At 48.4% G+C, this 27,737-nt stretch overlaps 1 protein-coding gene across 7 annotated transcripts in view; it reads left to right on the top strand.

Annotated features, from left to right (window-relative positions):
• Nucleotides 1–24,322, top strand: part of B4GALT4 (beta-1,4-galactosyltransferase 4) — an 85,111-nt gene extending 60,789 nt beyond the window's left edge. For all 7 annotated transcript variants that reach the window (XM_077822520.1, XM_077822493.1, XM_077822502.1 and 4 more), the window contains 4 exons: nucleotides 7,207–7,394; nucleotides 12,730–12,852; nucleotides 22,025–22,129; nucleotides 22,928–24,322. In XM_077822520.1, coding sequence (XP_077678646.1) covers nucleotides 7,207–7,394; nucleotides 12,730–12,852; nucleotides 22,025–22,129; nucleotides 22,928–23,069 — 558 coding nt within the window. In that variant the 3' untranslated portion in view covers nucleotides 23,070–24,322. The remainder of the gene's footprint in view (nucleotides 1–7,206; nucleotides 7,395–12,729; nucleotides 12,853–22,024; nucleotides 22,130–22,927) is intronic.
• Nucleotides 24,323–27,737: the final 3,415 nt, after the last annotated feature.

The following is a 27,737-nucleotide window of genomic DNA, read 5'->3' as shown; positions in this document are numbered from 1 at the left end:
GCCCCAGATCCCAAATGGCACCCTCAAGGATTGAACTCACAACCCTGGGTTTAGCAGGCCAATGCTCAAACCACTGAGTTATCCCTTCCCCCAAAGGGCCTTTTAAGTCTTCTCCATTGATCATGAAAAGGGCACCAAGCCAATTCTTTTCTCTCTGCAGGTCACCTTTACATTATTTTTAAAATATCATGGTTTTTTTTTTTTAAGGTTGCTGGTGAAAGCCCTAAAGAACAAATCTTTCCTTTGTTCACAAAGTAGGTGCTGCACTGTTTGCCGCAATGTATTCGTCCCCTAGTGTGCCTTAAACTTACCTATAGGGGAAGAGAGGGGAGTTTAATCTCCATGGATTATTCAGTCCTTGGGTTTAGGCTGAAACTGGCAACAAGAGGGCTAGTTAGAGCCAATGGTAATTGTGATGTGGCTTGCTGCATGAAGGAACTGGACTAGGATGACCTGATCAGTGACACCAAACAGCCTTCAGATGTTAGACTCTTTGTAACTACCAGCCTAGGCTGAATTTGACCTAATATGTAAATGAAAGGCTCCATATTCATACTCAACCTGTATGCATGCCTGCTCTTCCCCCAGGCTTACCATCCCCTGGATGTGAGAAGGAGCAACTTCTTCAGACTCCTTCACAGAGCACTTCTCTGTCTCCCTGGATGGATCCTGAAAGGACCCCCTCTTATTCCTCTGAGAAGGGCTTTTAAACTCTTAGGGCATGGCTACACTTGCAGATGTAGAATGCTGTGAGTTAAACCCGCTTTCATACAGCTGAGTAGGGAAAGCGCTGCAGTCTGTCCACACTGACAGCTGCAAGCGCACTGGCGTGGCCACATTTGTGGCACTTGCAGCAGCGTTGGGAGCGGTGCATTATGGGCAGCTATCCCACAGAGCACCTCTTCCCATTCTGGTGCTGTGGCTTGTGGGAACGAGGCAGGGAGTGTGGGGCATTCTGGGTCCTGTCGCAATGCCCCGTAATGCATTGGTTCGCATCCCAGCATTCCCTTTGCTTCTGTCCACATTTGGCTCCATCTTTCAACATTTTTTGTACTGCGTGCTCTGTCTTCCCTTTCGGTCTGCGGGAATGGAGCCCGAACTGCTGAGGAGTATGCTGATGAGTCTCGCCAGCACGTCACGTTTGGCAGTTGAGTTATTCCTTATGAGCCAAAGTGACAGTGAGGGCTCGACGATGATATCGGCTCGAGTAACGCATATGACATGAGTTTGCTTGTGGCATTCACGGACATGCTCACCACCACAGAATGCCGCTTTTGGGCTCGGGAAACAGGCACTGAGTGGTGGGATCACATTGTCATGCAAGTCTGGGCTGACAAGCAGTGGCTGCAGAACTTTTGGAGGAGAAAAGACACTTTCATGGGACTGTGTGATGAGCTCGCCCCCACCCTGTGTAACAAGGACACGATATTGAGAGCCGCCCTGATGGTGGAGAAGCAGGTGGCTATTGCCATCTGGAAGCCGGCAACTCCAGACAGCTACCGATCGGTTGCTAACCAGTTTGGAGTGGGGAAGTCGACCGCTGGACTCGTGTTGATGCAAGTTGGCAGGGCCATTAATCGCATCCTGCTCGGAAGAACCATGACTCTGGGTAACGTGCAGGACATTGTGGATGGCTTTGCACAAATGGGTTTCCCTAACTGTGGGGGGCGATAGATGGCACGCATGTTCCAATTCTGGCTCCAGCCCACCTAACCTCCGAGTGCGTTAATCGGAAGGGGTATTTCTCTATGGTTCTCCAGGCGCTTGTGGATCACCGTGGGTGTTTCATTGACATTAACGCAGGCGAGCCCAGAAAGGTGCATGACGCACGCATCTTTTGGAACACTGCCCTGTTCAGGAAGCTGCAGGCGGGGACTTTTTTCCCAGAGCAGAAGATCACCATAGGGGAAGCTGAAATGCCCATTGTGATTCTTGGAGACCCCGCTTACCCTTTAATGCTGTGGCTCATGAAACTCTACACAGGGAGCCTTGACAGCAGCAAGGAGCGGTTCAACAACAGGCTGAGCTGGTGCAGAATGACTTAGGAGTGTGCATTTGGCCGTTTAAAGGGCCGCTGGTGCTCTCTGATGGGAAGCTGGACCTGGCCGATGACAGCATCCCTGTGCTTATATCCGCATACTGTACCCTCCATAACATTTGTGAAGGGATGGGTAAAAGATTCAGTCAGGCATGGAACTCAGAGGTTCAACACCTGGAGGCTGAATTTGCACAGTCAGAGAGCAGGGCTATTAGAAGGGCCCGGCGTGGGGCTGCAAGGATTAGGGATGCCTTGAGGGAGCAATTTGAGACTGAAAGCCACCAATAATGTCTGGTGCCCTGCATGGGAATGAATTGCAGTGGTTCCAATGTTAGTAGGAATCTGTGTTTGCTAAGCTGACTTGCAGTGCCTGTTTCTTTCCTGGGCTAAGGTATCTTTTACTTTATGCAATAATAAAGAATGTTTTCAAAGCCAAAAAATCCATTTATTGAAAAGAAAATTCATTTATTGAAAAGAAACACAACTGCTTGGGAAACAGAAAGAGCAAGAGGGTGGGGTGGGGAACGGTACAATCACAGATTTGGGTGTATCCTGTTATCATACTCAGCCTTCCTGTCTGGAGTGCTGTGCAATGAGTGCTGCACTTCAGGATGGCTATAATTCAGGATGGGGGTTGAGTGCAGAGGGTAAGAGTCGTAGTTTTCAGGGCTGGGTGGTGAAGCTACAGGTATTGGAGGCAGCTACTGGCGGTAAGAACCCGGATGCTGGGGAAAGTGGGTTGGAGGTGACATGGGGGCACAAGGGAAAGAGTTTTGGGACAAGGGCTGCGGCGGGAGGGTGGGCTTGGTAGTGCTCCGCCTGCATGGCTACGAGCGCCTGGATGGAGTCCGCTTGGCGCTCCATGATGCTTATCAGCCGATCCGTGCTTTGCTGCCGGAGCACCGCGCTTTTGTGCCAGCGCTCCTCATTCTGCTGGCGGATCCTCCTTTCACTGTCCCGTCACTCTTGCACTTTTCGATTTTCATGATTTGAATGCTGCTTTACTTCATGCAACATCTTCCTTGCTTCTGCGTGGCCTCTTTCTGATTCTTTGGAGTCTTTCAGCTGGTGATAACACAGACGGCTGAGATCTCAAGGTTGCATCTGTAAAGGCAAAATGCAACACTTAACAGAGGCAGCATTGTTCACACCAGATAGAGCAATCATTCCCCCACTTAAGGGCAAGCACAGTCTACACAATAGCATAATTTGTCCATCCCAAAGCGAGCGCACATAACCCACAGGAGCCCCAAAATGGTGAGTAAGCACAGGGTCAAGCGTGATTGATCGTTTCACGGCTGTACTGTCCTCTGAGTTTCTGTGCCCTGGGGAGAGCCAACAGCATCGGGGGCCCCTATACTGAAAACTGTCCCCACATTTTCCACAGGAGTCGTCCTGGAAGATATCTCACTGCTGAGGATGACCTGGGAAGCAAGGGAGGGTCTTCTACAGTGCGGCTTCCGCCCTGGCCCATATGCAGCTTGCCTGTGTGCAGCAATGGTCTCCCTGCCCCTCACGGCACAGTGGCGCGGACATGTTAGCCTGACTGGGACAAGGACCACAGTGGTTCTCCCATGAAACCTGCGCAAGCGCATTGCCCAAGTTCTGGAGGAGACCTTTGACGAGATCACCGAGGCCGATTACCGCGATGTGACAGAGCACATCAATGCCCTATTCCGCATCTCGGCATGCCTGCAGCCCTAACCCTCCTCACCCCAAGAGCCAGTACCGAATAACCTCCTTCCCAAAATAAAAGCCACTTACCGGGAACCTCCTCTGGTATTTGTCCTTCCCCAAGCACCGGCTGCTGCCACTGGCGACCTTCCTCCTGACTTGAGAGCAGCTCCTGGCTGCATGCATCTATGGATTCCGGGATGTCTTCCTCCTCCTCAGCACCCGCACTCCTGCTTTTCTCCTCCTTCTCCTCCTGCCTTGTTGAACTGAGCTCTGAAGTGTCCATGGCGGTACTCGGAGTGGAGGTGGGGTTGCCCCCAAGTATCGCGTCCAGCTCTTTGTAAAAACAGCAGGTTGCAGGGGCAGCACTGGAGTGGCTGTTTGCCTCCTGCGCTTTGCGGTAGGCATTCTGCAGCTTCTTCAATTTAATCCTGCCCTGCAGTGCGTCCCGGTCATGGCCCATTTCCATCATGTCCCTTGATATCTGCCTGAAGGTATTGTAATTCCTACGGCTGGAGCACAGGTGGGACTGGACCCCTTCCTCCCCCCAAACACCTCGCCATTGCTCCATACTGGGGCTCGCCTGGCGCGTGGAGGCATGGTCACCTGGAAAGATTCCTTGAGAGCACTCCACACCTGGCTAAGCAAACAGGAAGGGGATTTTAAAAATTCCCAGAGAATTTAAATGGCGGGTTTGATGGTTGGTCACCTGAGGGCAGGGCAGTAGAGTTCAAAGTGATGAGCAGAGTGGCTAGCAGAGGCATTGTGGGACACTTCTGGAGGCTGATCAGAGTGCTCTATAGGACCAGTGCATCCACTCTGGCGCCACGGCGCTCCAGTAAGGGTGCAGCAAACGTTATTCCACTCGCTGAGGTGGAGTACCAGCAGCGCTGTAGCCACAGAGTCAGAGCGCTCTACGTGCCTTGCTAGTGCGCCCGGGGCTCCTTTATTGCACTGTAACTCGCAAGTAGAGCCAAGCCCTGAGTGTTTTGATCTCCAGGCTCCCAGCTTTGGCAAAACAACTCTGACACTTCAACCTGGAGACAGGATCCTAGAAGCTAACAGCTTGCCCCATTGTCTTCCAAGTATGCACTTGGGGCTGCTTATCTAGGTTTATTGCATGGCTTTCCTGTTTGTCCTCCCTTCAGATCTGCATTAAGTTAGATCAGTACAGTCTTACAGGAAATTCTATTAACTCACCATAGTTACACAATAAATGTACCTCCCTGATCAGGTCACTTAAATATTCATATAATTATTGCACATCAGTAGTCCTAGATTAATACATTGCAGCTCATTGTCTGTCACAACTGAATCCTGTGTGTGTGTGTGTGCTGCTGTGTCTGCAGGAAATATATTTTAGCCTAGGGTTAAGTCCAATGGCAACTGATAAAACAATATTGATCCTAATTTTTTAGCGATGGTTTTATAAAAATAAACATTTGTTATACTTATAAGAAGCACACGGGATCTTTATAGGGGAGAAGGCAGCATGCCGCATTTATTGAGAATACAACAGTTAGCATATGCTTTTCATTCACACACACAGTCCTGCCAGTCGATGTTTAGAGTTACGAGACCAGAGTCTGGATCAATCTAGTAGCCAGCCAGATTGGTCGCAGAGGGGAGCAGGGCTCTGTCTGTCGCGATCCGATGCTCCTGGAGTGTGACAAGATGAACCCAAAGTCCCATGGCCAAGCACCCTGTTCTTATAGTCTTTTTTCTCTGTTGAAGTCTATGGATTTTGCTGTGTCAGTTTGTGACCGGTTACTTCTTAATTGGTGTATCTTTTGATGTAAACTTTCCAATACACCTCCGAGAGGGTCATCCTGTCCTGATTCCGATGTAATCAATTGTCCTGCCTTTAGGGGTGCCAGCCTTCACCTCAGGGTCGTCAATTTGCTCTTCCTTCATTATGGATGTGCGTTGATGATTTTGTGGTGTCATTAAGACTCTTTACTCCTTCTTCCTTGACCATCTGGCTATAACAATGGCCTTCACACCTTATCTTTTCCTGATGCATACATTCCTCATACACAAACTCAGTCTTTTTACAGAGACCTTTGAGAATACGAACAGTGTCTGTTTATTTTGAATCTTCTTAACATAGACACAGTACAAGATCCTGTCTCTTACTTACTTAACCTTAAAACAAAGAAATGTATATTTATCTAGAGTGCCTAATTTACATATAGGAAACCATAGTAGACATTATAACTTATCCTAAAACAAAAGGGTGACCATAATCAGTCATAAGGATTGTTCTGGTCTGTCCCTGCCTTAACATCAGTACAGATACTGGCATTCTGTCAGATGCATTTCTACCAATGTCCCAGAGGGTCATTCCTTTCTGCTATTCAAATGGGGGGGTGGCTGGTAAAATGAAATCAAGACCTACATTAGTACCTCTTCTCTTATAGTACAATTATAAAATCCTGCTCCTACACATTGATAAAGATGGAAAATAGTCAAGTTCCTTTTTAAAGGGAATGTGAACTGTCATTCTCTTTTTGTTTGCACTGCAGGCCGTTGTTCACACATAGCCACAGGATGTGTTCTGCAGGCTAGTGTATGGGTACGTGCGTGCGTGCATTCAAATGCATGCATGCTCATGAGATGGCTGCGTCATTGCTCTAACTGAATTTTGTCACCATCATAGGCTTAAGAAACGACTAACTACAGCTCAAAATTCTTCAGCTACAGTTAAAATAAACCTATAGAACAGATCCTTCTGAAAAGGGAAGAGGCACCAAACTATAGCAAAAAGTAAACATGTACAATCCAGTAAAAAATAGAATAGAATAAAATAAAATCTGAAGCCAGGAGTCCCGGTACAGCTCTGTGTATATAAAAGACAGTGTGTGTAGATTGCGAGTAGGGTACCAGACTGTGTGGTAGGAGTACCACATTTTTTCCCTAGCTCTGCACATAATGTGTGACCTTAAGCAAGTCACTAACTTCTCTGTGCTTTAGTTTCTCTATATGGAAATAGCAATACTTTCCCTTGTTGTAAAGTGCTCGCAAATCAATGGAGGAAAAGTGCTAAATTTTAGAATACAGTTATTTTTTATGTTTATGTAACTCATGCTAATAATAACTGCATTTACACTCCGCGCTTTCTAAGCCACATGGTCGTTGCTCTTTCATTACTTTGTCTGATGGAAATTCTAAGGCAAGAAGTGATGGGAGTAGAATAGTATCACACAACTTAGGTTACTTCTGGCAGCTAGATAACATTGTGCCTTGTCTGACTCTGTCTATGGCCATTCATGACAGGTAGGGGATGAAGAAACACCTCACAATATTGGCTGCTTTGATGCCCAAATATAATGTCAAGGAATAGCTCTTTGTTTGGTGTGAGAACTTGGTACAGTATAAAGGCTGAGAGCCATGAAGGATACTGTAACCTATGCGATTAGGATGGAATCCAGGCAGGTTGCAAATAACCTTTAATGGGTTTGATGTATGCCTTGTTTTCCTTTCCTTATTCACAGGCTGGCAATACCAAGTTTAACCGAGCTAAATTGCTGAATGTAGGATACTTGGAGGCCCTGAAGGAGGAAAACTGGGACTGTTTCATTTTCCATGATGTGGACCTGGTGCCAGAGAATGACTTTAACATGTACATGTGTGACAAACAACCAAAGCACCTTGTAGTTGGCAGGAACAACACTGGGTACAGGTAGGAATGAAAGAGCTTGGAGAACATTTTGACTAGTAATTGCCAGATTGTTGGTAACATTCCCCTTTCTAAAGGACCCTTAGATTGGTGCCATCTCATATGATAGGTGCCCTTCTATAATGCCTTCCATCCAAGGATCTTTACAAACATAAATGAATCTAGTCTCTCAAATCACCAGTGAGGTAGGTCACTGTGGTTAGCCCTGTTTCTCACATGGGGTAATGGAGGTTCTGAGGGGGCTAAGTGATGTACCACAGGTTATGCATAGACTCTGTGGCAGAACCAGGAATTCATTTCAGGTCTCCTGGTCCTGTGATTTTAGCAGGATCATCCTCCCAAAAGTTACTCTAATAAAGTTTCCTCTTCTGTAAGATCTTCATATCAGGCCTACATCTGTAGAAGAGGAAACTGTATTAGAGCAACTTTAGGGAGAATGATCCTGCCTCTCTCATTAGCTGTTTTTACAGCTCATAGCACAGGGGGGTCCTGATGACAGTTGGGCCCTCTAGGTGTTACTGAAACACAAATAATATATCTAGAGTGTGAAATAGGAAATCAAGTCCCACCCGCCTCAAATAAACAAGGCCCTCAAATTTGGCCTGAATACTTAGAGGAGTTTGAGTAGGAATGTTGTAGCCTTTTCTTTGAAGATGTCCTTCCTTTTTTTATGCCATGCCAATACAAATATTAGTGATAAAAGTTGTGCTACTCAAAAGCTGATCTGCAGTGTGTAAAAGTAGAACTCTTTTATACCCTTTATAAAGAGATGTGGGGGAGGGGAGGGGCAAGGAGAAGACTTTAATGTGCAGATCCTTACATGAGATAAACAGCCGCTTACCATATCTTTCCCAGACCTGAAGAAGAACTCTGTGGAGCTCCAAAGCTTGTCTCTTTCACGAACAGAAGTTGGTCCAATAAAAGATATTACCTCTCCCATTTTGTCTCCCTTACCACTCAGTCAGTCTAACTCCAGGATTCCAACCAGACTCATAACAGATTTCCGGAAGTACTGTGCCTTGCAAAGAGAATACCAGCCCACTGAACACAGTAGAAGCAAGCACCCCAGTTATTCAAGAGTCAGTTGGATTCCAGAAGAGTAACAATGGAATGACCCTTGAGGCACTTGAATGGCCTCAGATGCCCTAGTTACTGTATCTGTTTTGAGTAATGAATCACAGATGAATTTTTGCTCTTACTAGCGATTTTCTTCCAGTTAATTTTCTAAGCCGCCTTTTGTCCCTGGGAAAGAGCTGTTAGTTTTCATTCACATGACTTAGTGGTTTGAGCCTTGGTTTGGAGGCGGGGGGGAATCTGTCAGAGGGCTAGGTATGTTGTTAAGGCACTGGACTGGTGATCTTGGGTGAATTCTTGGCTCTGCCACACGCTTCCCATGTGAGCTTGGACAAGTCACTTTTTAAAATCTCTGCCTCCTGTACCCATCTTTAAAATTGGGACAGTTCTTCCCTATATCCCAGCAACTTCATTATCGTGTGAGAGAGACTCCGATCCTATGTTCAGGAGAGCCATGTAAGAGCCGAGACCGGTAGAGCCCTAGTGCCTGGGACCACGTCTTAAAACCCCATCGGGATTGACTCAGCCTTTTGTCCTGCTGAGGTGGCTCAACGAGGCAGTTTACCAGGTGCAGATCTTTCAGACAGGACCCAGGCGCTGACTTTTGTTTTTCCCAGGGGGTGCACCACCCTCGGTTGGCTTCTTCCCTGGAGGCCCTGCCCTTGCTCCGCCTCTTCCTGCCCCTGGTCCGCCGCTGCCCCGATGCTCCTCTCTGCTCCCCTCCTGTAGGCGTGGTTTGACTGCTGTTTTGTGGGGAGGGGGCAGGAGTGTGCCCATGCATGCACACACGTGCACACTGAAGCCAGTTTCTTTGGCTCACTGCCTCTCTCCCCCTGCCTGGAGTGGTACCGGGGGTGGTGGTGGGGGGAATGAATTGGCTTAACAGGGGAGCCCCAGCTGCTGCTGGCAGCCAGTTCGGTGCCAGCTGTGGCCGCAATGTCACTGCTCTAGTGCTGCTGCAGCCACCTCCCTGCTGGGGCTGTTGGTGCTGCCGAGCAGATGCCACATGCTGGGCTCCTGCTTCCTCCCCGCCCATTCCCGTAACCCCTCCTCTTCCCTCTCCCCTCCCCCTTCCTCTCCCCACTGTCCCCTGCCCCATCTCCTTCTCTTTCCCTGCCCACTGTCTATTCTTCCCCCCACCCCTGCACATACCGTTGTATGGTAAACAGGCGGGCATTAGGACCCAGGAGGCAGCAGCCCGGAGCACTGGAGAACAGCTGCTCTGTCCTGCCAGCTCTGCTCTGCCTGAGCCAAAACATGCCGGGCAGGGTGGGTAGAAGGGGGAGGCCTGCCCTGAGGGCCAAGCAGAGCAAGCCTGCTCTACAGCTCAGTGCTCACAGAAATCGGGGTGAGGGGGGGAGAAGTGGCACATGACCCCATGTAACACCCCCCCCACACACACACACCTCACCTCTGTTTGAGGGGAAAGTGCCTCCCTACACTCCCCCAAACTGTGCCCGTGCCCTCTCCCCTGAGCACCTTCTGCTGGCTGCTCACTCCTTTCTGTCCCTCCTGCCTTAAGGGCAAGTGATGGGGGTGGAGAGGAGCAAGCGGTGGAGGCTTCGGGGAAGAGGTGAGGCAGGGGCATGAAGAGGCACCACGTGGGCGGGGCCACAGGGGAAGAGCCAGAGTGGAGGCAGGGCTTCAGTGCAGAGCACGGGCGGGGCCACTGTCCATGGGTGCTGAACATATCCTATTTTTTTTTTCCGTAAGTGCTTAAGCCCCAGAGCACCCACAGAGTTGGTGCCTGTGAAACAGGACCTTAAAATGCAAGGGCCTGTCTGTTGTACATAGACACTTTTATAGGGCATTTTTTGTAAAAGGAGGGATTTGCCCTAGTGGCTTTGTAGAAAATCTCCTCTCATCTCCTGTTGCTATGTGGTGACTGTCTACTTGGCTGCTGCACTCACCCCAGAGTGGCTACATTTCGGTAGTTCTGTATTTGTATGGTTTGCAATTTGATCTTTGATTCTTTGGGACGGTAAGAACCTTTTCTCCTCAGACTTACAATATTGAATCCCAGAAGTTGAGGATGGAAAACCCTTCTAGCTCCCTGGGGCCAGAACACAGTTGTTGCTACTGTATATTTTCTAGTGTGTTTTTTTTTCCCAGTCTAGTTTTAACAGTCCCAGGTGAGAAGCTTCCACCTCTTCCCCTAAGAAAGAACGCCTCTGAGGTTGCTGGAACACTAATACACGCACAACCGGGTCATTAGGTGGAGTCTATCACTCCTTTCCTATTGCTTTGTTAAAAGCCCATTCACAAAACTCAAAAGAGATTGGCTTTTCCTGTTGTAATAAGCTGTTTTCAGCCTTAAAACCTGTTGTGCAACAGGGTGTCTTGAGTAAAGCAGGTTTGTGGAGCTTCACCTGATGAACAGCGGATTAGAAACAGCTCTTTATTATCCCCACTGTTGTGCACAACAAGTATTCACTGTTCTGCAGATGGGCATCCTGGAATTTCCTCAAGGCTGGGATGATGCCACTTGATTTGCTTCAAACAACAAAATCACATTCACATTGAGGCCCATAGGTTAATGGCTATAAACCCTTGTTTACTGTTCCAGCAAATGTGGATTATGGTGAGCAATAGGGATAATCACTTGGCAATACTATTGCAGGGAGTCCAATGACACATCCAATAGAGAGCAAAATTGGATTGTGAAATGGGTGAGGTGTGTGTATATGAGGCCTCATTATAATTCTGTTTACTTTGCACAGATCTAATGTGACTGGCCTGAAATGAATTCAAAACCTTGAATTGAAGTCAGTGGTTTTTTGGTCCCTCCCCATTCCTTGGTAGGCTTAACCCACTGTCCCATTTCAGATCGCTAGAAGAGCTACTAGTTTTAGGTGCAAGGGCTCATGCTTTCAAATGGGCTTGCACTCAAACCCCTGCATTTGTCTGTACAGATGAGGTACTTGCTGGTCCATCTAGCTGATCAAATCAGTCTGCTTTTCTAAACCACCCATCACTACAGTTTGTAGGTGGTGAGACACAGCTAAAATTCCCAGCAAGTTCTATCCAAAATAGGATCTCAAACCCTTTCCCCCCCCATCAATCCTTGCATGCTGCAGCCTGATGATCTCCTTTGGCATGCTGGGGGAGGAGGTGAAGGGAAAGCAGGAAGAGAAGTTGTAAGAAGGAGGGGAAGAAGAGAAAGAAGAGGTCAGAGGGAGAGTGTATCCAGCCAGAACAGCGTCTTTCATTGCTCACAGATAGACAAGGCATGCTGTCTCTAGAGAAGCAGACTGCAGTCCCAGAGAGTGACAGGAGTACAAGGGGCAGCCTAAATCATCTGACTGTAGAAAGAAAATAGGCTGGGGAAATAGGTGGGTGGGAGCCCTTATTTTGGTCATTGGTGGGAGACTGTTCCATGCTGGGCACACTAAAGAAATGATCTTGGGTCTTCCAGGCTCAGTTTACTTTGCTTATCTTCTGTATAAACTGCAATGGACACCTTCTTCCAGTCTCTTCAGCTTATGCATTACATCTGCTTAGACTTACTCACCAACATATAATTTATAGCCACTTGCATATCACCTGGCAGGCTGTGTTGTAACCCAGGCCTTGAAGGCCAGAGGAGCGGAGTGTGTCAGAAAAAGCAACTAGCAAGAGGGTAAAAGGGCGGGTAAAGTGTGTCACCTAATTGATGTAATTTCCAGGACAGAGAAGCTAGAAGCTGAAATTAATCTCCCTTAGAGTCAAGCTCCCTTACACTAATTTATCACTATGTAATTTACACTTTACAGTATCTTACACATCACCTCTGAATTTGTCCTGCAGTGCCTCTAGCTCCGTACCATTACAATCTATTTTTCATATCCAGTCTTCAAGATTTTACTGTCAAATTGTAATACTACCAATCCACTGATTAGAAAATAGCTTGCCTTCCTTTCAGTATGTCATTGTGTAGCCTTGCTGCCTCCCTTTTCATTTAGAGCTCTTGGGATACAGAGCCATCTTTGACTGGCAAGGACAGGTCCAGAGTTAAAAAGCAAAGTAAAGAATGCTCCAGACTGCCAGTTGGAGAGAGAGTTGTTCTGATTAGTACTCTGAAGTGAATCATTCTTTTTTGGAGCAAAATGGGCCTAAATCCAGGACCTGAACACCTTTGAATTTTGGAGAAAGTTCAGACCTTGATTCAAACTTTGCAGCTTGGGCCCAAGGTTTCAGGGCTGTGTTTCCAGTAGTATTAGTTCTTAAATTTCATGTCACTTCTATCTTTCAGTTTTTTTCACTATACCTTCTTGTCCATTTCTAGGTTGCGTTACCAGGGATATTTTGGGGGAGTAACTGTTCTAACAAGGGATCAGTTTTCGAAGGTGAATGGATTCTCTAACAATTACTGGGGCTGGGGTGGAGAAGATGACGACCTCCGAATCAGGTAACCAAATGGCTAGTGGGAAATGGGTGTATATGGTATGGTATAGGATGTGGATGAATGGGATATCTGCCTATAATATCCCAAGTGTGATTTAACATGAGCACTTCAGTTCAGATGGAATAGGGAAGGGAATGTACCACTGGAAGTTCTTGAGATATGAAGAGTAAACGAGTTAGGGAATTTGCAATGCATGTGGCAGGGTATTAGTGACTGATCAGCAGTGTGTTACTGGGTGGTGGAATCGAGATGACAACTGATTATGGTTGTGTCTGGCAGCAGGATACTTACATAGCTGTGCTGTCTGTGTTATGGGGAAATGACTGATTTCACCGAGAGCAGAAGCGTTAATTTTGAGTAGGATTTTCAGTGTTGTTTTCTTCTGGGTATCCAGAAGAGGGGCATCCCTTGAGAATCCTCCTCAGGGCTGCAGTGGAAGCAATTGCATCCGTATTCTGCTCTTTGACTCTGTATTAAACATACTACTCTCCTTTGAGCCTCCTCCTAAAGGAAGTTCTGTGAAGAGAGTCTGAGGATGCAAACTGAGTGTGTTTCATTCATTTGACAATTTACTGCTTATTCAGGGTATGTCTACACTATGAAATTAGGTCGAATTTATAGAAGTCGATTTTTTAGAAAACGATTTTATACAGTCGATTGTGTGTGTCCCCACTAAGCGCATTAAGTCAGTGGAGTGCGTCCACAGTACCGAGGCTAGCATCGACTTTTGGAGAGTTGCACTGTGGGTAGCTATCCCATAGTTCCCGCAGTCTCCGCCGCCCATTGGAATTTTGGGTTGAGCTCCCAATGCCTGATGGGGCAAAAGCATTGTCACGGGTGGTTTTGGGTACATGTCGTCAGTCGCCCCTCCCTCCATGAAAGCAATGGCAGACAATCGTTTTGTGCCTTTTTTCCGTGCGGGAGCCATACTGCTTTCAGCAGACGGTGCAGTAGGTCTGCAAACTGTCGTCATCGAACGACCGCTTCTGCTGCCACTCTGCTTTTCTGCTCTCCTGGTGGTCTCGCAGGTCCTCTGTCTATATGACCATCGTCGTCCACTGCTTCCACTGCAACTCTGCTCGGCTGCTCTTGTCTCGCCATACCACGGCAAGCATGCAGCCCGCTCAGCTGTTGTGTCCTGGAAGCAGACGGTGCAGCAGGTCTGCAAAACTGGTCATCCAACCACCGCTGCCCCTGCAACTCTGCTGTCCTGCAGACGCCATTACCACGGCAAGCATGGAGCCTGCTCAGATCACCATGGCAGTTACGAGCAGTGATGAGCTGCCAAAATCTTAACAATGGATTCCCTCCTCACCCCACGAGAGGGTCGTTGCCCACCCCTGCCCCCTGGGACTCCTGCCCCATCCAACCCCCCCGCGTTCCTTGACGCCCCCCCCAGGACATCTGCCCCATCCACCCTCCTCCACTGTCCCCTGACTGCCCCCAGAACTGGGCAGGAGGGTCTCGTGGGCCACTGTAGTGGGTGCCCACCCCACCCCTAAGGGCCAGAGGCACCTACTGTGGGGAGGTGGGGAGTCCTGGTGGTGCTTACCTGGGGCAGCTCCCAAGAAGCATCCGGCAGGTCCCTCTGGCTCCTAGGGGCAGGGGAGCGTAGCTGGGGGGGGGAGCAGGGGGAGCGACCGCTCCTCCACTGATCACATCAAAAGTGGCGGCTTAGGCGCCGACTCCCTGGGTGCTCCGGGGCTGGAGCACCCATGGGGAAAATTTGGAGGGTGCAGAGCACCCACCGGCAGCTCCCCGCCCCGTGCCCAGCCCCAGCTCACCTTACCTCCGCGCCGCCTCCTCCCCTGAATGCACTGCCCCGCTCTGCTTCTCCGCCCCCCGGCTTCCCACGAATCAGCTGTTCGGCGGGAAGCCGGGGAGGGTTGAGAAGCAGGTGGTGGCTTCCTGCTCAGGCTGAGGGTGGTGGAGGGGAGCTGGGGCAGGGAGCGGTTCCCCTGCTTGCCCGCCCCGCCCCCGCCCCCGGGTTACTTACTGCAGTGCGGGCGGCCCTCCTCGTGCCCCCCCGCCCCAGCTCACCTCCGCCTCCCTGGGCCTGAGCAGGAAGCCTGCCCCAGCTTCCCACGCGAAGAGCTGATTTGCGGGAAGCCTGTGGTGGGGGGCGGAGAAGCAGAGCAGGGCGGCGCGTTCAGGGGAGGAGGCGGAGTGGAGGTGAGCTGGGGAGCTGCCGGTGGGTGCTCTGCACCCACCAAATTTTCCCCTTGGGTGCTCCAGGGCTCTAGCACCCATGGAGTTGGCACCTAAGGTGCCACTTTTGTCCGGTTAAATTTAGAAGCCCTTTTAGAACTGGTTGTCCCTCGTGGAACAATCGGTTCTAAAAGGGCTTCTAAATTTAACAACCGGTTTTAGCGAACTGGTGGGAACCGGCTCCAGCTCACCACTGGTGAATCAGCATTGTAAACATCTCGCACATTATCATGCAGTATATGCAGAACCAGAACTTGCAAAAGCAGGCAAGGAGGCGACGGCAGCGCGGTGACGAGCGTGATGAGGACATGGACACAGACTTCTCTCAAAGCATGGGCCCCAGAAATTTGGGCATCCTGGTGGCAGTGGGGCAGGCTCATGCCATGGAATGCCGATTCTGGGCCCGGGAAACAAGCACAGACTGGTGGGACCGCATAGTGTTGCAGGTCTGGGATGATTTCCAGTGGCTGCGAAACTTTTGCATGCATAAGGGCACTGTCATGGAACTTTGTGACTTGCTTTCCCCTGCCCTGAAGTGCAAGAATACCGAGATGAGAGCAGCCCTCACAGTTCACAAGTGAGAGGCGATAGCCCTCTGGAAGCTTGCAACGCCAGACAGCTACCGGTCAGTCGGTAATCAATTTGGAGTGGGCAAATCTACTGTGTGGGCTGCTGTGATGCAAGTAGCCAACGTGATCACTGAGCTGCTGCTATCAAGGGTAGTGACTCTGGGAAATGTGCAGGTCATAGTGGATGGCTTTGCTGCAATGGGATTCCCTAACGGTGGTGGGGCCATAGACAGAGCGCATATCCCTGTCTTGGGACCGGAGCACCAGGGCAGCCAGTACATAAACTGAAAGGGGTACTTTTCAATGGTGCTGCAAGCACTGGTGGATCACAAGAGACATTTCACCAACATCAACGTGGGATGACTGGGAAAGGTACATGATGCTCGCATCTTTAGGAACTCTGGTCTGTGGGAACGGCTGCAGCAAGAGACTTACTTTCCAGACCTGAAAATAACCACTGGGCAGTGATGAGATGCCAACATCTTAACAACCGGTTCCCTCCTCACCCCACAAGGGCATCGTGGCCTGCCCCCGCCCCCTTGGACTCCTGCCCCATCCAACCCCCTCCTCTGTCCCCTGACTGCCCCTGGAACCGGGCAGGAGGGTCTTGTGGGCCACCGTAGTGGGTGCCTGCCCCGCCCCTAAGAGCCAGAGGGACCTGCTGGGGGGTGAGGTGGGGAGTCCTGGAGGTGCTTACCTGGGGTGGCTCCTGGGAAGCATCCGGCAGGTCCCTCTGGCTCCTAGGGGCAGGGTAGTGTAGCTAGCGGGGGAGCAGGGGGAGTGGCCGCTGCCCCCACTGATCACATCAAAAGTGGCGCCTTAGGTGCCGACTCCGTGGGTGCTCCGGGGCTGGGGCACCCACGGGGAAAATTTGGTGGGTGCTGCAGTTCACCTCCACTCCGCCTCCTCCCCCGAACGCGCCGCCCTGCTCTGCTTCTCCACCCTCCTACCCCCGGCTTCCCGCGAATCAGCTGTTCGGCAGGAAGCCGGGGAGGGCTGAGAAGCAGGCGGTGGCTTCCCACTCAGGCCGAGGGTGGCGGCGGTGAGCTGGGGCAGGGAGCGGTTCCCTGCGCGCGCCCCCCCCCCCACCGGGTTACCTGCTGCAGCGTGGGTGGCCCTCCTTGCGCCCCCCCACCCCAGCTCACCTCCGCCTCCCTGGGCCTGAGCGCGAAGCCAAGGCCTGCTTCTCAGCCCTCCCAGGCTTCCTGTGCAAACAGCTGATTCGTGGGAAGCCGGGAAGGGGGGCGGAGAAGCAGAGCGGGGCGGAGCGTAACTCAAGGGGGGAGACGGAGTGGAGGAAAGATGGGGTCAGGGGTGGGGAGGGGAGCTGCCAGTGGGTGCTCTGCACCCACCAAATTTTCCCCATGGATACTCCAGCCCCAGAGCACCCACGGATTCGGCGCCTAAGGTGCCACTTTTGGCTGGTTGTTAAATTTAGAAGCCCTTTTAGAACCGGTTGTCGGCTTCTAAATTTAACAACCGGTTCCAGCGAACCAGTGCTGTTATAAATATAAAGGGAAGGCTAACCACCTTTAAATTCTTCCTGGCCAGAGGAAAAAAACCTTTCACCTGTAAAGGGTTAAGAAGCTAACATAACCTCGCTGGTACCTGACCAAAATGACCAATGAGGAGACAAGATACTTTCAAAGCTGGAGTGGGGGAAAACAAAGGGTTCTCTCTGTCTGTGTGTTTTTTCTTTTGCCGGGACCAGAGCAGGAATGCAGGTCAGAACTCCTGTAAAGGGTTAATAAGCAATCTAGTTAGATATGCGTTAGATTCTGATTTGTTTAAATGGCTGATAAAATAAGCTGTGCTGGAGGGAATGTATATTCCTGTTTTTATGTCTTTTTGTAACTTAAGGTTTTGCCTAGAGGGATTCTCAATGTTTTGAATCTAATTACCCTGTAAGGTATTTACCATCCTGATTGTACAGAGGTGATTCTTTTACTTTTTCTTCAATTAAAATGTTTCTTTTAAGAACCTGATTGCTTTTTCCTTGTTCTTAAGATCCAAGGGTTTGGGTTCACCTATGCAAATTGGTGAGGATTTTTATCAAGCCTTCCCCAGGAAAGGGGGTGTAGGGCTTGGGGGGATGTTGCGGGGAAAGACGTTTCCAAGCGGGCTCTTTCCTGGTTATATTTTGTTTGATGCTTGGTGGTGGCAGCAATAAAGTCCAGGGACAAAAGGAAAAATAGTTTGTACCTTGGGGAAGTTTTAACCTAAGCTGGTAAAAATAAGCTTAGGGGGTTTTTCATGCAGGTCCCCACATCTGTACCCTAGAGTTCAGAGTGGGGAAGGAACCTTGACAGGTGCGAACCAGCTCCAGCTCACCACTGCCGCTGGGGATTTTGAAATGCCTATAGTTATCCTCAGGGACCCAGCCTATCCCTTAATGCCATGGCTCATGAAGCCATACACAGGCACCCTGGACAGTCGTCAGGAGCTGTTCAACTACAGGCTGAGCAAGTGCAGAATGGGGATAGAATGTGCATTTGGACGTTTAAAAGCGCGCTGCCGCAGTTTACTGACTCGGTTAGACCTCAGTGAAACCAAAATTCCCATTGTTATTGCTGCTTGCTGCGTGCTGCACAGTCTCTGTGAGAGTAAGGGGGAGACGTTTATGGCAGGGTGGGAAGTTGAGGCAAATCGCCTGGCAGCCGATTACGCGCAGCCAGACACCAGGGCGGTTAGAAGAGTACAGCAGGGCGCACTGCACATCAGAGAAGCTTTGAAAACCAGTTTCATGGCTGACCGGGCTACGGTGTGAAAGTTCTGTTTGTTTCTTGATGAAAACCCGCCCCCTTGGTTGACTCTACTTCCCTGTAAGCCAACCGCCCTCCCCTCCGCGCTTTGATCACTGCTCGCAGAGGCAATAAAGTCATTGTTGTTTCAAATTCATGCATTCTTTATTAATTTGTCACACAAATGGGGGGATAACTGCCAAGGTAGCCCGGGGGGGGTGGAGAGGAGGGAAGCACCAGGTGGGGTGGTGGAGGAGGGGAGGACGGAAGGACAAGGCCACACTGCACTTCAAAACTTATTGAATGCCAGCTTTCTGTTGCTTGGGCAATCCTCTGTGGTGGAGTGGCTCGGTGGCCAGAGGCCCCCCCACCGTGGTCTTGGCGTCTGGGTGAGGAGGCTATGGAACTTGGGGAGGAGGGCGGTTGGTTACACAGGGGCTGCAGCAGCGGTCTGTGCTCCTGCTGCCTTTCCTGCAGCTCAACCATACGCCGGAGCATATCAGTTTGATCCTCCAGTAGCCTTAGCATTGCTAGCATTGCATCCTGCCTCCTCTCATCACGCTGATGCCACCTCTCCTCTCACTCGTCCCTCCTGTCCTCGCGTTCATCCCTCCTGTCCTCGTGTTCATTTTGTGCTTTCCTGGACTCTGACATTGTCTGCCTCCATGCATTCTGCTGGGCTCTGTCAGTGTGGGAGGACTGCATGAGCTCAGAGAACATTTAATCGTGAGTATGTTTTTTTCGCCTTCTTATCTGCGCTAGCCTCTGGGACGGAGATGCTCGTAGCAGCGTTGAAACATTTGCAGCTTCAGGAGGAAAAAAAGGGAGAGTAAAATTGAAAAAGACACATTGGCCGTTTAAAAGGAGTGGCTGATGTTTTCGGGCTAACGTGCAGCACAAACCCAACTAAACCCCCACACACAATTCTCTGGGATGATCTCTTCACCCCTCCCCCCACCACGTGGCTAACAGCGGGGATGATTTCTTTTCAGCCACAGGCAAACAGCCCAGCAGGAATGGCCACCTCTGCATGTCACCTTAATAAAATTCCCCTATTTCAACCAGGTGACCATGAATGATATCACTCTCCTGAGGATAACACAGAGAGATAAAGAACGGATGTTGCTTGAATGCCAGCAAACACCGGGACCACACGCTGCCATGCTTTCTTATGCAATGATTCCAGACTACGTGCTACTGGCCTGGCATGGTAAAGTGTCCTACCATGGAGGACGCAATAAGACTGCCCTCCGCAGAAACCTTTTGCAAAGGCTTTGGGAGTACCTCCAGGAGAGTTTCATTGGGATGTCCCTGGAGGATTTCTGCTCCATCCCCAGACACGTTAACAGACTTTTCTGGTAGCTGTACTGGCCGCGAATGCATCCCAAGTCTTCAGGGCAAATTAATCATTAAACATGCTTGCTTTTAAACCGTGTATTATATTTACAAAGGTACACTCACCAGAGGTGCCTTCTCTGCCGTCAAGGTCCGGGAGCCCAGGTTGGGAGGGTATTGGCTCCAGGGTGATAAAGAGTTCCTGGCTGTCGGGGAGAACGGTTTCTCCGCTTGCCTGGTGTGCACTATCTTCAAGCTCCCCCTCCTCATCTTCCTCGTCCCCCAAACCCTGATCCCTGTTACGTGACACTCCCTTGCAGGAGTCCACGTACAAATGTGGGGTAGGTGTAGGGGCACCCCCTAGAATTGCATGCAGCTCATTCTTGAAGCGATATGTCTGGGGCTCTGACCCCGAGCGGGCGTTTGCCTCTGTGGTGTTTTGTAGGCTTGCCTGAGCTCCTTAAGTTTCACGCGGCACTGCTGCGGGCCCCTGTTATAGTCTCTGTCCTTCATGCCCTTGGAGATTTTTTCAAATATTTTGGAATTTCGTCTTTTGAAACGGAGTTCTGATAGCACAGATTCATCTCCCCATACAGCGATCAGATCCAGTATCTCCTGTTCGGTCCAGGGTGGAGCTCTTTTGCGATTCTGGGACTCCATGGTCACCTCTGCTGATGTAATCTGCACGGTCACCTGTGCTGATCAGCTTGCCACGGTGGCCAAACAGGAAATGAAATTCAAAAGTTTGTGGGCTTTTCCTGTCTACCTAGCCAGTGCATCCGAGTTGAGAGTGCTGTCCAGAGCGGTCACAATGGAGCACTCTGGGATAGCTCCCGGAGGGCAATACCATCTAATTGCATGCACACTACGTCAAATTTGACCCGGTGAAGTCGATTTCAGTGCTCTTCCTCTCGTCGGGAGGAGGAGTACAGAAATCGATTTTAAGAGCCCATTAAGTCGACAAAAATGGCTTCATTGTGTGGACAGGTGCAGGGTTAAATCAATCTAACGCTGCTAAATTTGACCTAAACTTGTAGTGTAGACCAGGGTTCAGTCATCAAGAAGCCTTAGGGCTTCAACTCTTCAAACCGTGTTTAGCTTTCTGACTGCAAGCTAGATGCTCTTTCAGCTGCTTTGGTGACAAATAGCCCTGGGTACTTCTCAATTCTGTGGCCACGAAATTTGCTTTCGCATTCTCCACTTGCAGGAGGATTATGCTCCATAAACTTTTATTTAAAAAACAAAACACCCAAAATGTTCAAAGGTGGGTGCCTGAAGTTAGGCTCTTAAATGCATGTGAGGAACTTCAGGTATCTAGTACTTGCTGTTGCAAGGAGACCCTTCAAAATGTAAAGAGGTTAAACTGATGCCATGATGTGTGGTGTTTCAGTCTGCAGACAGCCTGAAACAATAGGTCTGAGAGGTGCCAGCTGCCCAGTGAGTGCAGTGAGATGTTCATTCTGTACCCGAACGATGAATGTGAACCTATTGACTTCATTGGGGTCAGAATATCAATGTTATTATTTCCTTGCCCATGTGTCTTGGTCCTTCTAACAAACTGCCAGTTTGTGTGTTTATCCCGTTATGCTGAACTGCCTCCCCTGTTGCCAAAATCCACAAGGGTCCCCTGCCGTCGTAGTTGAAATCTTTAGCTTCCCTCTAACTTCTTCAATGCCATTGTGTTTTCAATGGGAAAGCCTGTAGCTCATTGAAAGTGGCATAAAATAATGTGACTTTAATATAAAAATAAATAATAGAATTAAATATGCATTCCATCTTACAATCAAGACAGACTAGACTGTGTTGTTTTTAATTTTCCTGATGCTACCCTGGAATTTTCAACTGTCATCCGAGAGCCTCAGAATCCAGCGCCCTGGCCACAGAAGTTAGGCCAAGTTCACTGTAGAATGAACGAGGCCTTGCCATAGACTCCCTGGATGAATACAGCCAACATGAAACAGGCTGCAAGGCTAGAGAGAAAGACTGGCTGTTTAAATGCTCTGTAGTATAATGTGTTTAAACCCCCAAGTAAGCCAAACTAACTTAACAGTTAATTGCTTGTGGTCAAAAGGAATGGATGGCTGGAGCCGTAACTGAGTGTGCTGTGGGAAAATAGACGTTTGCTAGGCTCCATTTCTATGGTGGAGTGTGGTGTGGGGGAAAGAGGAGGGCGTGTCTGAGTTCTCTGGGGGTGTGGCTCTCTGTTCTGTCTATATTCGTGTGTTAGCTCCCCATCCTCTAGATGCCCTTGACAAGTCTGTGACCCCCTTCCTGCCATGCTTAAAGGTACTGTTCTGCTCACTGTAATATTGTTACTTTCAGGGTTGAGATGCAGAAGATGAGGGTGATGCGGCCATCCCCTGCTGTAGGAAAGTACACTATGATCTTCCACACAAGAGACAGAGGGAATGAGGCGAATGGAGAAAGGTGAGTCAGGCCTAGCATTCCGTTCTACACCCTCTCGCCGTGCGGGGAGACAGAAAGGACTGATGGTGCAGCCTCTCTCCTGCTAACACCATCTGGGAAAGTGCTTTCTGAGGTGTCCTTCTCCTGTGAGCCTTATAGGAGAAAGAGGCTAACTAGCTAGACTTGTTCCTGGAGACCATTGCATGGTATCTGAGCACCTCTTAAAATTGTGCACATAAATCATCCCCCTGCTACCAACAGCTAAGAGAGTTACAGTTAAAGGCACATATCCATCATTTGGGTGCACATTATCTTTCAAGCCTCAAAGGTTAGAAAGCCAGGAGTTTTCATGAAATTATAGGCTACCTGTACCTGTGAATCTGATCCTGCTGAGGGAAGGGAAAGCAGGATTCTGTGCTTCCCAGTACACATGCACACATGAGAATAGATGTAAAACTGTGTAAAAGGAACACAGTCTGTAAAGTGCTTTCACTTAGGGGGGAGGGATAGCTCAGTGGTTTGAGCATTGGCCTGCTAAACCCAGGTTTGTGAGTTCAATCCTTGAGGGGGCCATTTGGGATCTGGGGCAAAAATTGGGGTTTGGTCCTGCTTTGAGCAGGGGTTGGACTAGATGACCTCCTGAGATCCCTTCCAACCCTGAGAGTCTATGATTCTCCTTCAGATCCACCAATAGCCTAGGTGCAGGGTAGAGCTTGATGCTCCTCTGCTGTGAATTGTAATGGCACCTCCAGCTCTGGAGTAGGGGTTTCTCAACTCTACAGTCCTATAAATATTTTTTTCTCTGATTTATATCCTTAGGATGAAACTCTTGCGGCAGGTGTCCCAAGTGTGGAAAACAGATGGGCTGAACTCCTGTTCCTATAAACTGCTCTCAGTGGAGCACAACCCTTTGTACACTAATGTCACAGTAGATTTCAGCGTGCCACCCAAGATCTTGTAACATTGTTTCCTGTAGATTCTAGAAGACGGAAATAGATCTTCCTCTTGTGGTAGCTGCTGCAGTGACTGGAAAGGCAGCGTTGTGCCTCAAGGGGTCCCCCAGCAGCACAGAGACAATGCAGAGGAAATAGCTTCTTTCATCCTTTCGAATTGTTTGGTTACAAATTTGTTTTGTGGCAGCGCTGTGCGTTAAGCTGGAGACCTGAACTGACTGAGTGGATATGTCACCGTGCCTGTTAGTTTGTTTTCACTGGGATATTTAGAAAGTCTACTTGTTCAGGCTGTTGGCTTTTCATTGGCCTTGTTGGGAGCTTGAACTACACCCACTGAAAGCTTCAGCTCCAGTAGCTGTTTCCAAACCTTCTGCCATTAGAGAGCAGGACACAGTGTTTTCTAAAGGAGTGAGACTGTTATCATACAAAGCACAAGAATATTTTATAGCCTAAAGTCTTGTTTAGAAAGGCTGATTTGATCTCAGCCTGGGTAAATAAGGAAAGGGAGAGGAAAGTAATCATGTTAACTGCAGCCACGTTGAAGAGAATTTAAAAACTCTCAATAAAATACAACCCATTTCACTCCAAAGGATTCCCTTGTCCTTCATCAGTTTAATTCAGTACCTAGTGGGAGTGCTCAAGAGTCCTGTGCGTATATGAAAGGCTCACTTATTTCTGCAGCAAACCTGTAATACAGACAGTAATATGGTTATCACCTACTGTGCCAGTCTGGGCTGGGCATTGAGGGAATACACACAAATAAGTAGTGTAAAATGGATTGAGACTACCCACAGTTTCTTGCTTCCTAGACACTGTTAGCCTGGTGCTCGGTGTGGTATAAATACCCAGTAATGACTTGGCTTTTTGTAGTTCTTGCTTTAGAAAAAATGGGGTGGATTTGTGGATAAACTGGTTAGCAGTTGCAGTAAATCGCAAGTTTTTCAACTGCAAATGTATGGGAGTGGTGTAAGCCCCTTCTCTACAGCAGCAGACAGCGCTGTGTTGACACTTGCTTGATGGTTAGATGTTGGTTGCAATCAATAAATGTAAGATCATAGTCTTCTCAAGAAGAAAAGCTTTGATTCTGATGTTTGTTATATTAATTCCTCTAGAAAGCAGTAATTTATTACCTAGAAACTTAAATATTAAAAACCCTCTTACGGTAGCACGAAGTCTAAATAATTATTTCCTAGCTAGTTGCTAACCGTATTCATTCTGTCCTGCAGAGGAAAGACTCAAGAACAGTGTCCATCTTGGCCCCTGAATTTGCCAACTGCATCCATTTGACCTTCAGACTAGCTCTGAAATTACTAATATTTTGGAATGTAGCAAAAATTGCTGAGATTTTAAAACCAGTGACAGATTTTTCACTTCCACTATTTTCTGTTGTTGCTGATGGTCAGGCGGGTGGTTTTTTGAGGGGAGCGGGGAAAAAAATTCCATCTCTCCCCTCTGTAAAACTGTCCCAAAAGCAGCTGTTGCTCAAGCCCACCAGGGCTGAACAGGAGGACTGTATACAGTGAGGTCACAAAGGGGCAGGACCTCCCAGACACTGTTTCAGTCTGAAAAGTTAGATTTTTTACACTCTTACCTTTTTCCTCAAATCAAGCAAATGGGCCAAATTTTACATTTCAGTCATTCTTGCTCTCACTGTATTGTGTGCTTAGAGTGGTTTTATAATGGGAAAAGCGTGGAGGGTTTTCCTAACTTATTCCTTAAAACCAAGGATTTTAATTGTGTTTTAATTCTGCCAAAAAGCAAGAGACTGCATCTTGAAAACTTGAGACAAAAGGTCAATGTTTGGAAAATTAAAAATGTGTGGAAGTGAAAATGATGTATAATGGAAATAGCAGATGCTTGCTATCATTAATGCTATAAAAGCTATGAGACGCTGCTCCACCATGAACACTTTGAAAAGTAAATTCCATCATATGCTGCCATCTGCTGTTTCCCCCTGAATACTGCCGCAATAACTGCTCAAGGAAGCTGCAGCTGTCAAAAGTATCTGTTTCATGCAGCAGAGATCAGCAGCCCAGAGGAACTCTGTGCCACCACAAATTGTGTTGTGGCTATGACACAAGGACTTCCCCATTTTGGCACTAGTAGACCTCATATGGTGCAGAGTATGATATAGTCTGTAGACTGAATACAAAGCGGCTGCTCTGGAGAAGTGGTTTTTAGAACAGACTAATCTCTAGTGCCACCTAATGATAAAAGGAAATTAAACTGTAGTTGCATTTAGTTTGGTTCACTTGTCGTCCCCCCATCACCCGCCCCCACAGAATGCTACCACCAGTCTACACTGACCAGGAAGGCAGAGTTAGCAAGTGCAGAAGACTGTAGCCTTTATTAATGGTATTTCTCTGCATGCCAGTGCTTATGCTCTTTCTAGTAGTTTCTGGATGCCATTTGAGAAGTTGGTTGGTGATAATTAAGTCCTGTTTTAATAGGCACAGGACATAAACTAGAGCAGCTTGGTAAGGCATAGAGAAGGAGCAAACAGCAGAGACAGTTGAGACACTGAGGCTTTTAATCCTAACGTGTGTGGATTCAGACCCTGCTAGGGGAAAGGAAATCAAAAAATAGGGCCTTCCCCTGAGACTGCCAGTCCTTACACAGCCAGTCTGGTGATTATCAGGACACAGTACAAAGCCTGTGTCTGTGTACTTCTGCCTTGTTTAAGGGGGGCTGGGGGGGGAAGAAATTCAGTTTGTATTAAGAAACAGGACAGGACAATTCCAAGTGGTGCTTTACTGCAAATGTATCAAAAGGGTCCCTTTTAGACATTGATTTAATCTATCTGGGTGGTGTACACAGTCCAGCTTCAACTGCTTCTCCTTTATCCTTGGTAACAGCAGACAGCTCAGTACTACAATCTGTTCTTATTCCCATTAATGCTAAGTAATTTTTTCTTAACATGTCTCTTCCCACATCCTACAACAGAAAGGATCCAGACTGGAAGGCAGTGTGAAATGAAAGATAGGGGGCTTACTTTAGCTGGCAGTTAAAAAGATTCAACAACCTAAGAGAGTGACTGGTCTAATTAAACTTTCTTTGTTAGTGACTAGTCCTGAAGGTCACACCACAGCTGTTTAGCAATGCTGCATTCCTCTTCCCCCAAAGAGATTAACACATTTAGCAGTGTGACCTCCAGACAACACACACAAGGAGTAGGGGACTGTTTAAATATCAGCTGCTTAGAAGATGTAACTCCCTAAGAAATTGATTTTGAATACAGTAGGAGCAAAATGACTTTAGATTTATGACAAGGCTTGTGTGCAGTCAGCTAAGAATAAATGGCTGGTTCTAGGGGCACAGTGACACTGTTAGAATCCATAAGAAAGGCCATACTGGGTCAGACCAAAGGTCCATCCAGCCCAGTATCCTGTCTTCCAACAGTAGCCAATGCCAGGTGCCCCAGAGGGAGTGAACCTAACAGGTAATGATCTAGTGATCTCTCTTCTGCCATCCATCTCCGTGCTCTGACAAACAGAGGCTGGGGACACCGTTCCTTACCCATCCTGGCTAATGGGCATTCATGGACTTAACCTCCATGAATGTATCCAGTTCTCTTTTAAACCCTGTTATAGTCCTAGCCTTCACAACCTCCTCAGGCAAGGAGTTCCACAGGTTGACTGCGCTGAGTGAAGAAGAACTTCCTTTTATTGGTTTTAAACCTGCTACCCATTAATTTCATTTGGTGGCCCCTAGTTCTTATATTATGGGAACAAGTAAATAACTTTTCCTTATTCACTTTCTCCACACCCCTCATGATTTTATATACCTCTATCATATCCCCCCTTAGTCTCCTCCTTTCCAAGCTGATTCAGAGGAAAGGTAGTGAAATGTACTAGCTGTCTCATATGATCTGTGAAAACTGAAAGATGGCCCACTGGATGGCTGAAAGGACTGGTAAAGGGGGAAGATAAGTGCCTTTAACTAGGTTGTTAGCCCAAGATTAGTTACTAAAGTATTAAGAAGTGGCACGTGTTGCAGAACTAGATGAGAATTCTCACACTCACTGGAGAAAAGTGTCCATACCACAAAAGTGACAGGTTCCCCCTTTATTGCAGTTTCAGAGCTAGGCCAAGGACTGAACTGGCTGTGGAGACTGAACTCCCCACTTATTCAGATTTCTTCAGGACAGCGTTTAGGTGGTGGCAGGAATTTAGCAAGGCCTGCATTGTACTTCTGAATGGATGAGAACTTCAGGCTCCCGCTGTCCAGCTCTCAAGGCAGTGCTGCTGCCAACAGCAGCACAGAAGTAAGGTTAGCAGTTCTGCAACTCCCCCTTCCATAACCTTGCGACCTCCCCACAACTCCATTATGGGTCAGGACCCTTACAATTACAACACCATGAAACTTCAGATATATATAGCTGAAATCATGAAATTTACCATTTGAAAAATCCTATAACTCTGAAAATGACCAAAATAGACTGTGAATATGGTAGAGCCCTACCAATTCCTGCAGCTGAGGGGAGACCAGTAGTGTTCTAAGTGAATAGATTTATAATTCGATCAGCGCTGGCAGGGACAAAAAATGCAGGAGGCCCATACCCAGGTTCCTGCTCTAACGATGACTAGACAAAACTTTCTGCTATACCAAGTCGCTAGACTTCCTCTGGAGAAGCTCCCGTACACAGCAAATGGTCACATAAAACAGGAACCATAAGA

The sequence above is a fragment of the Eretmochelys imbricata genome, chromosome 1, assembly GCF_965152235.1.
Source record: "Eretmochelys imbricata isolate rEreImb1 chromosome 1, rEreImb1.hap1, whole genome shotgun sequence".
Lineage (NCBI taxonomy): Eukaryota > Metazoa > Chordata > Testudines > Cheloniidae > Eretmochelys > Eretmochelys imbricata.
Note: the sequence above shows the minus strand (reverse complement) of the source record. Positions and strands in the feature narration are given on the sequence as shown.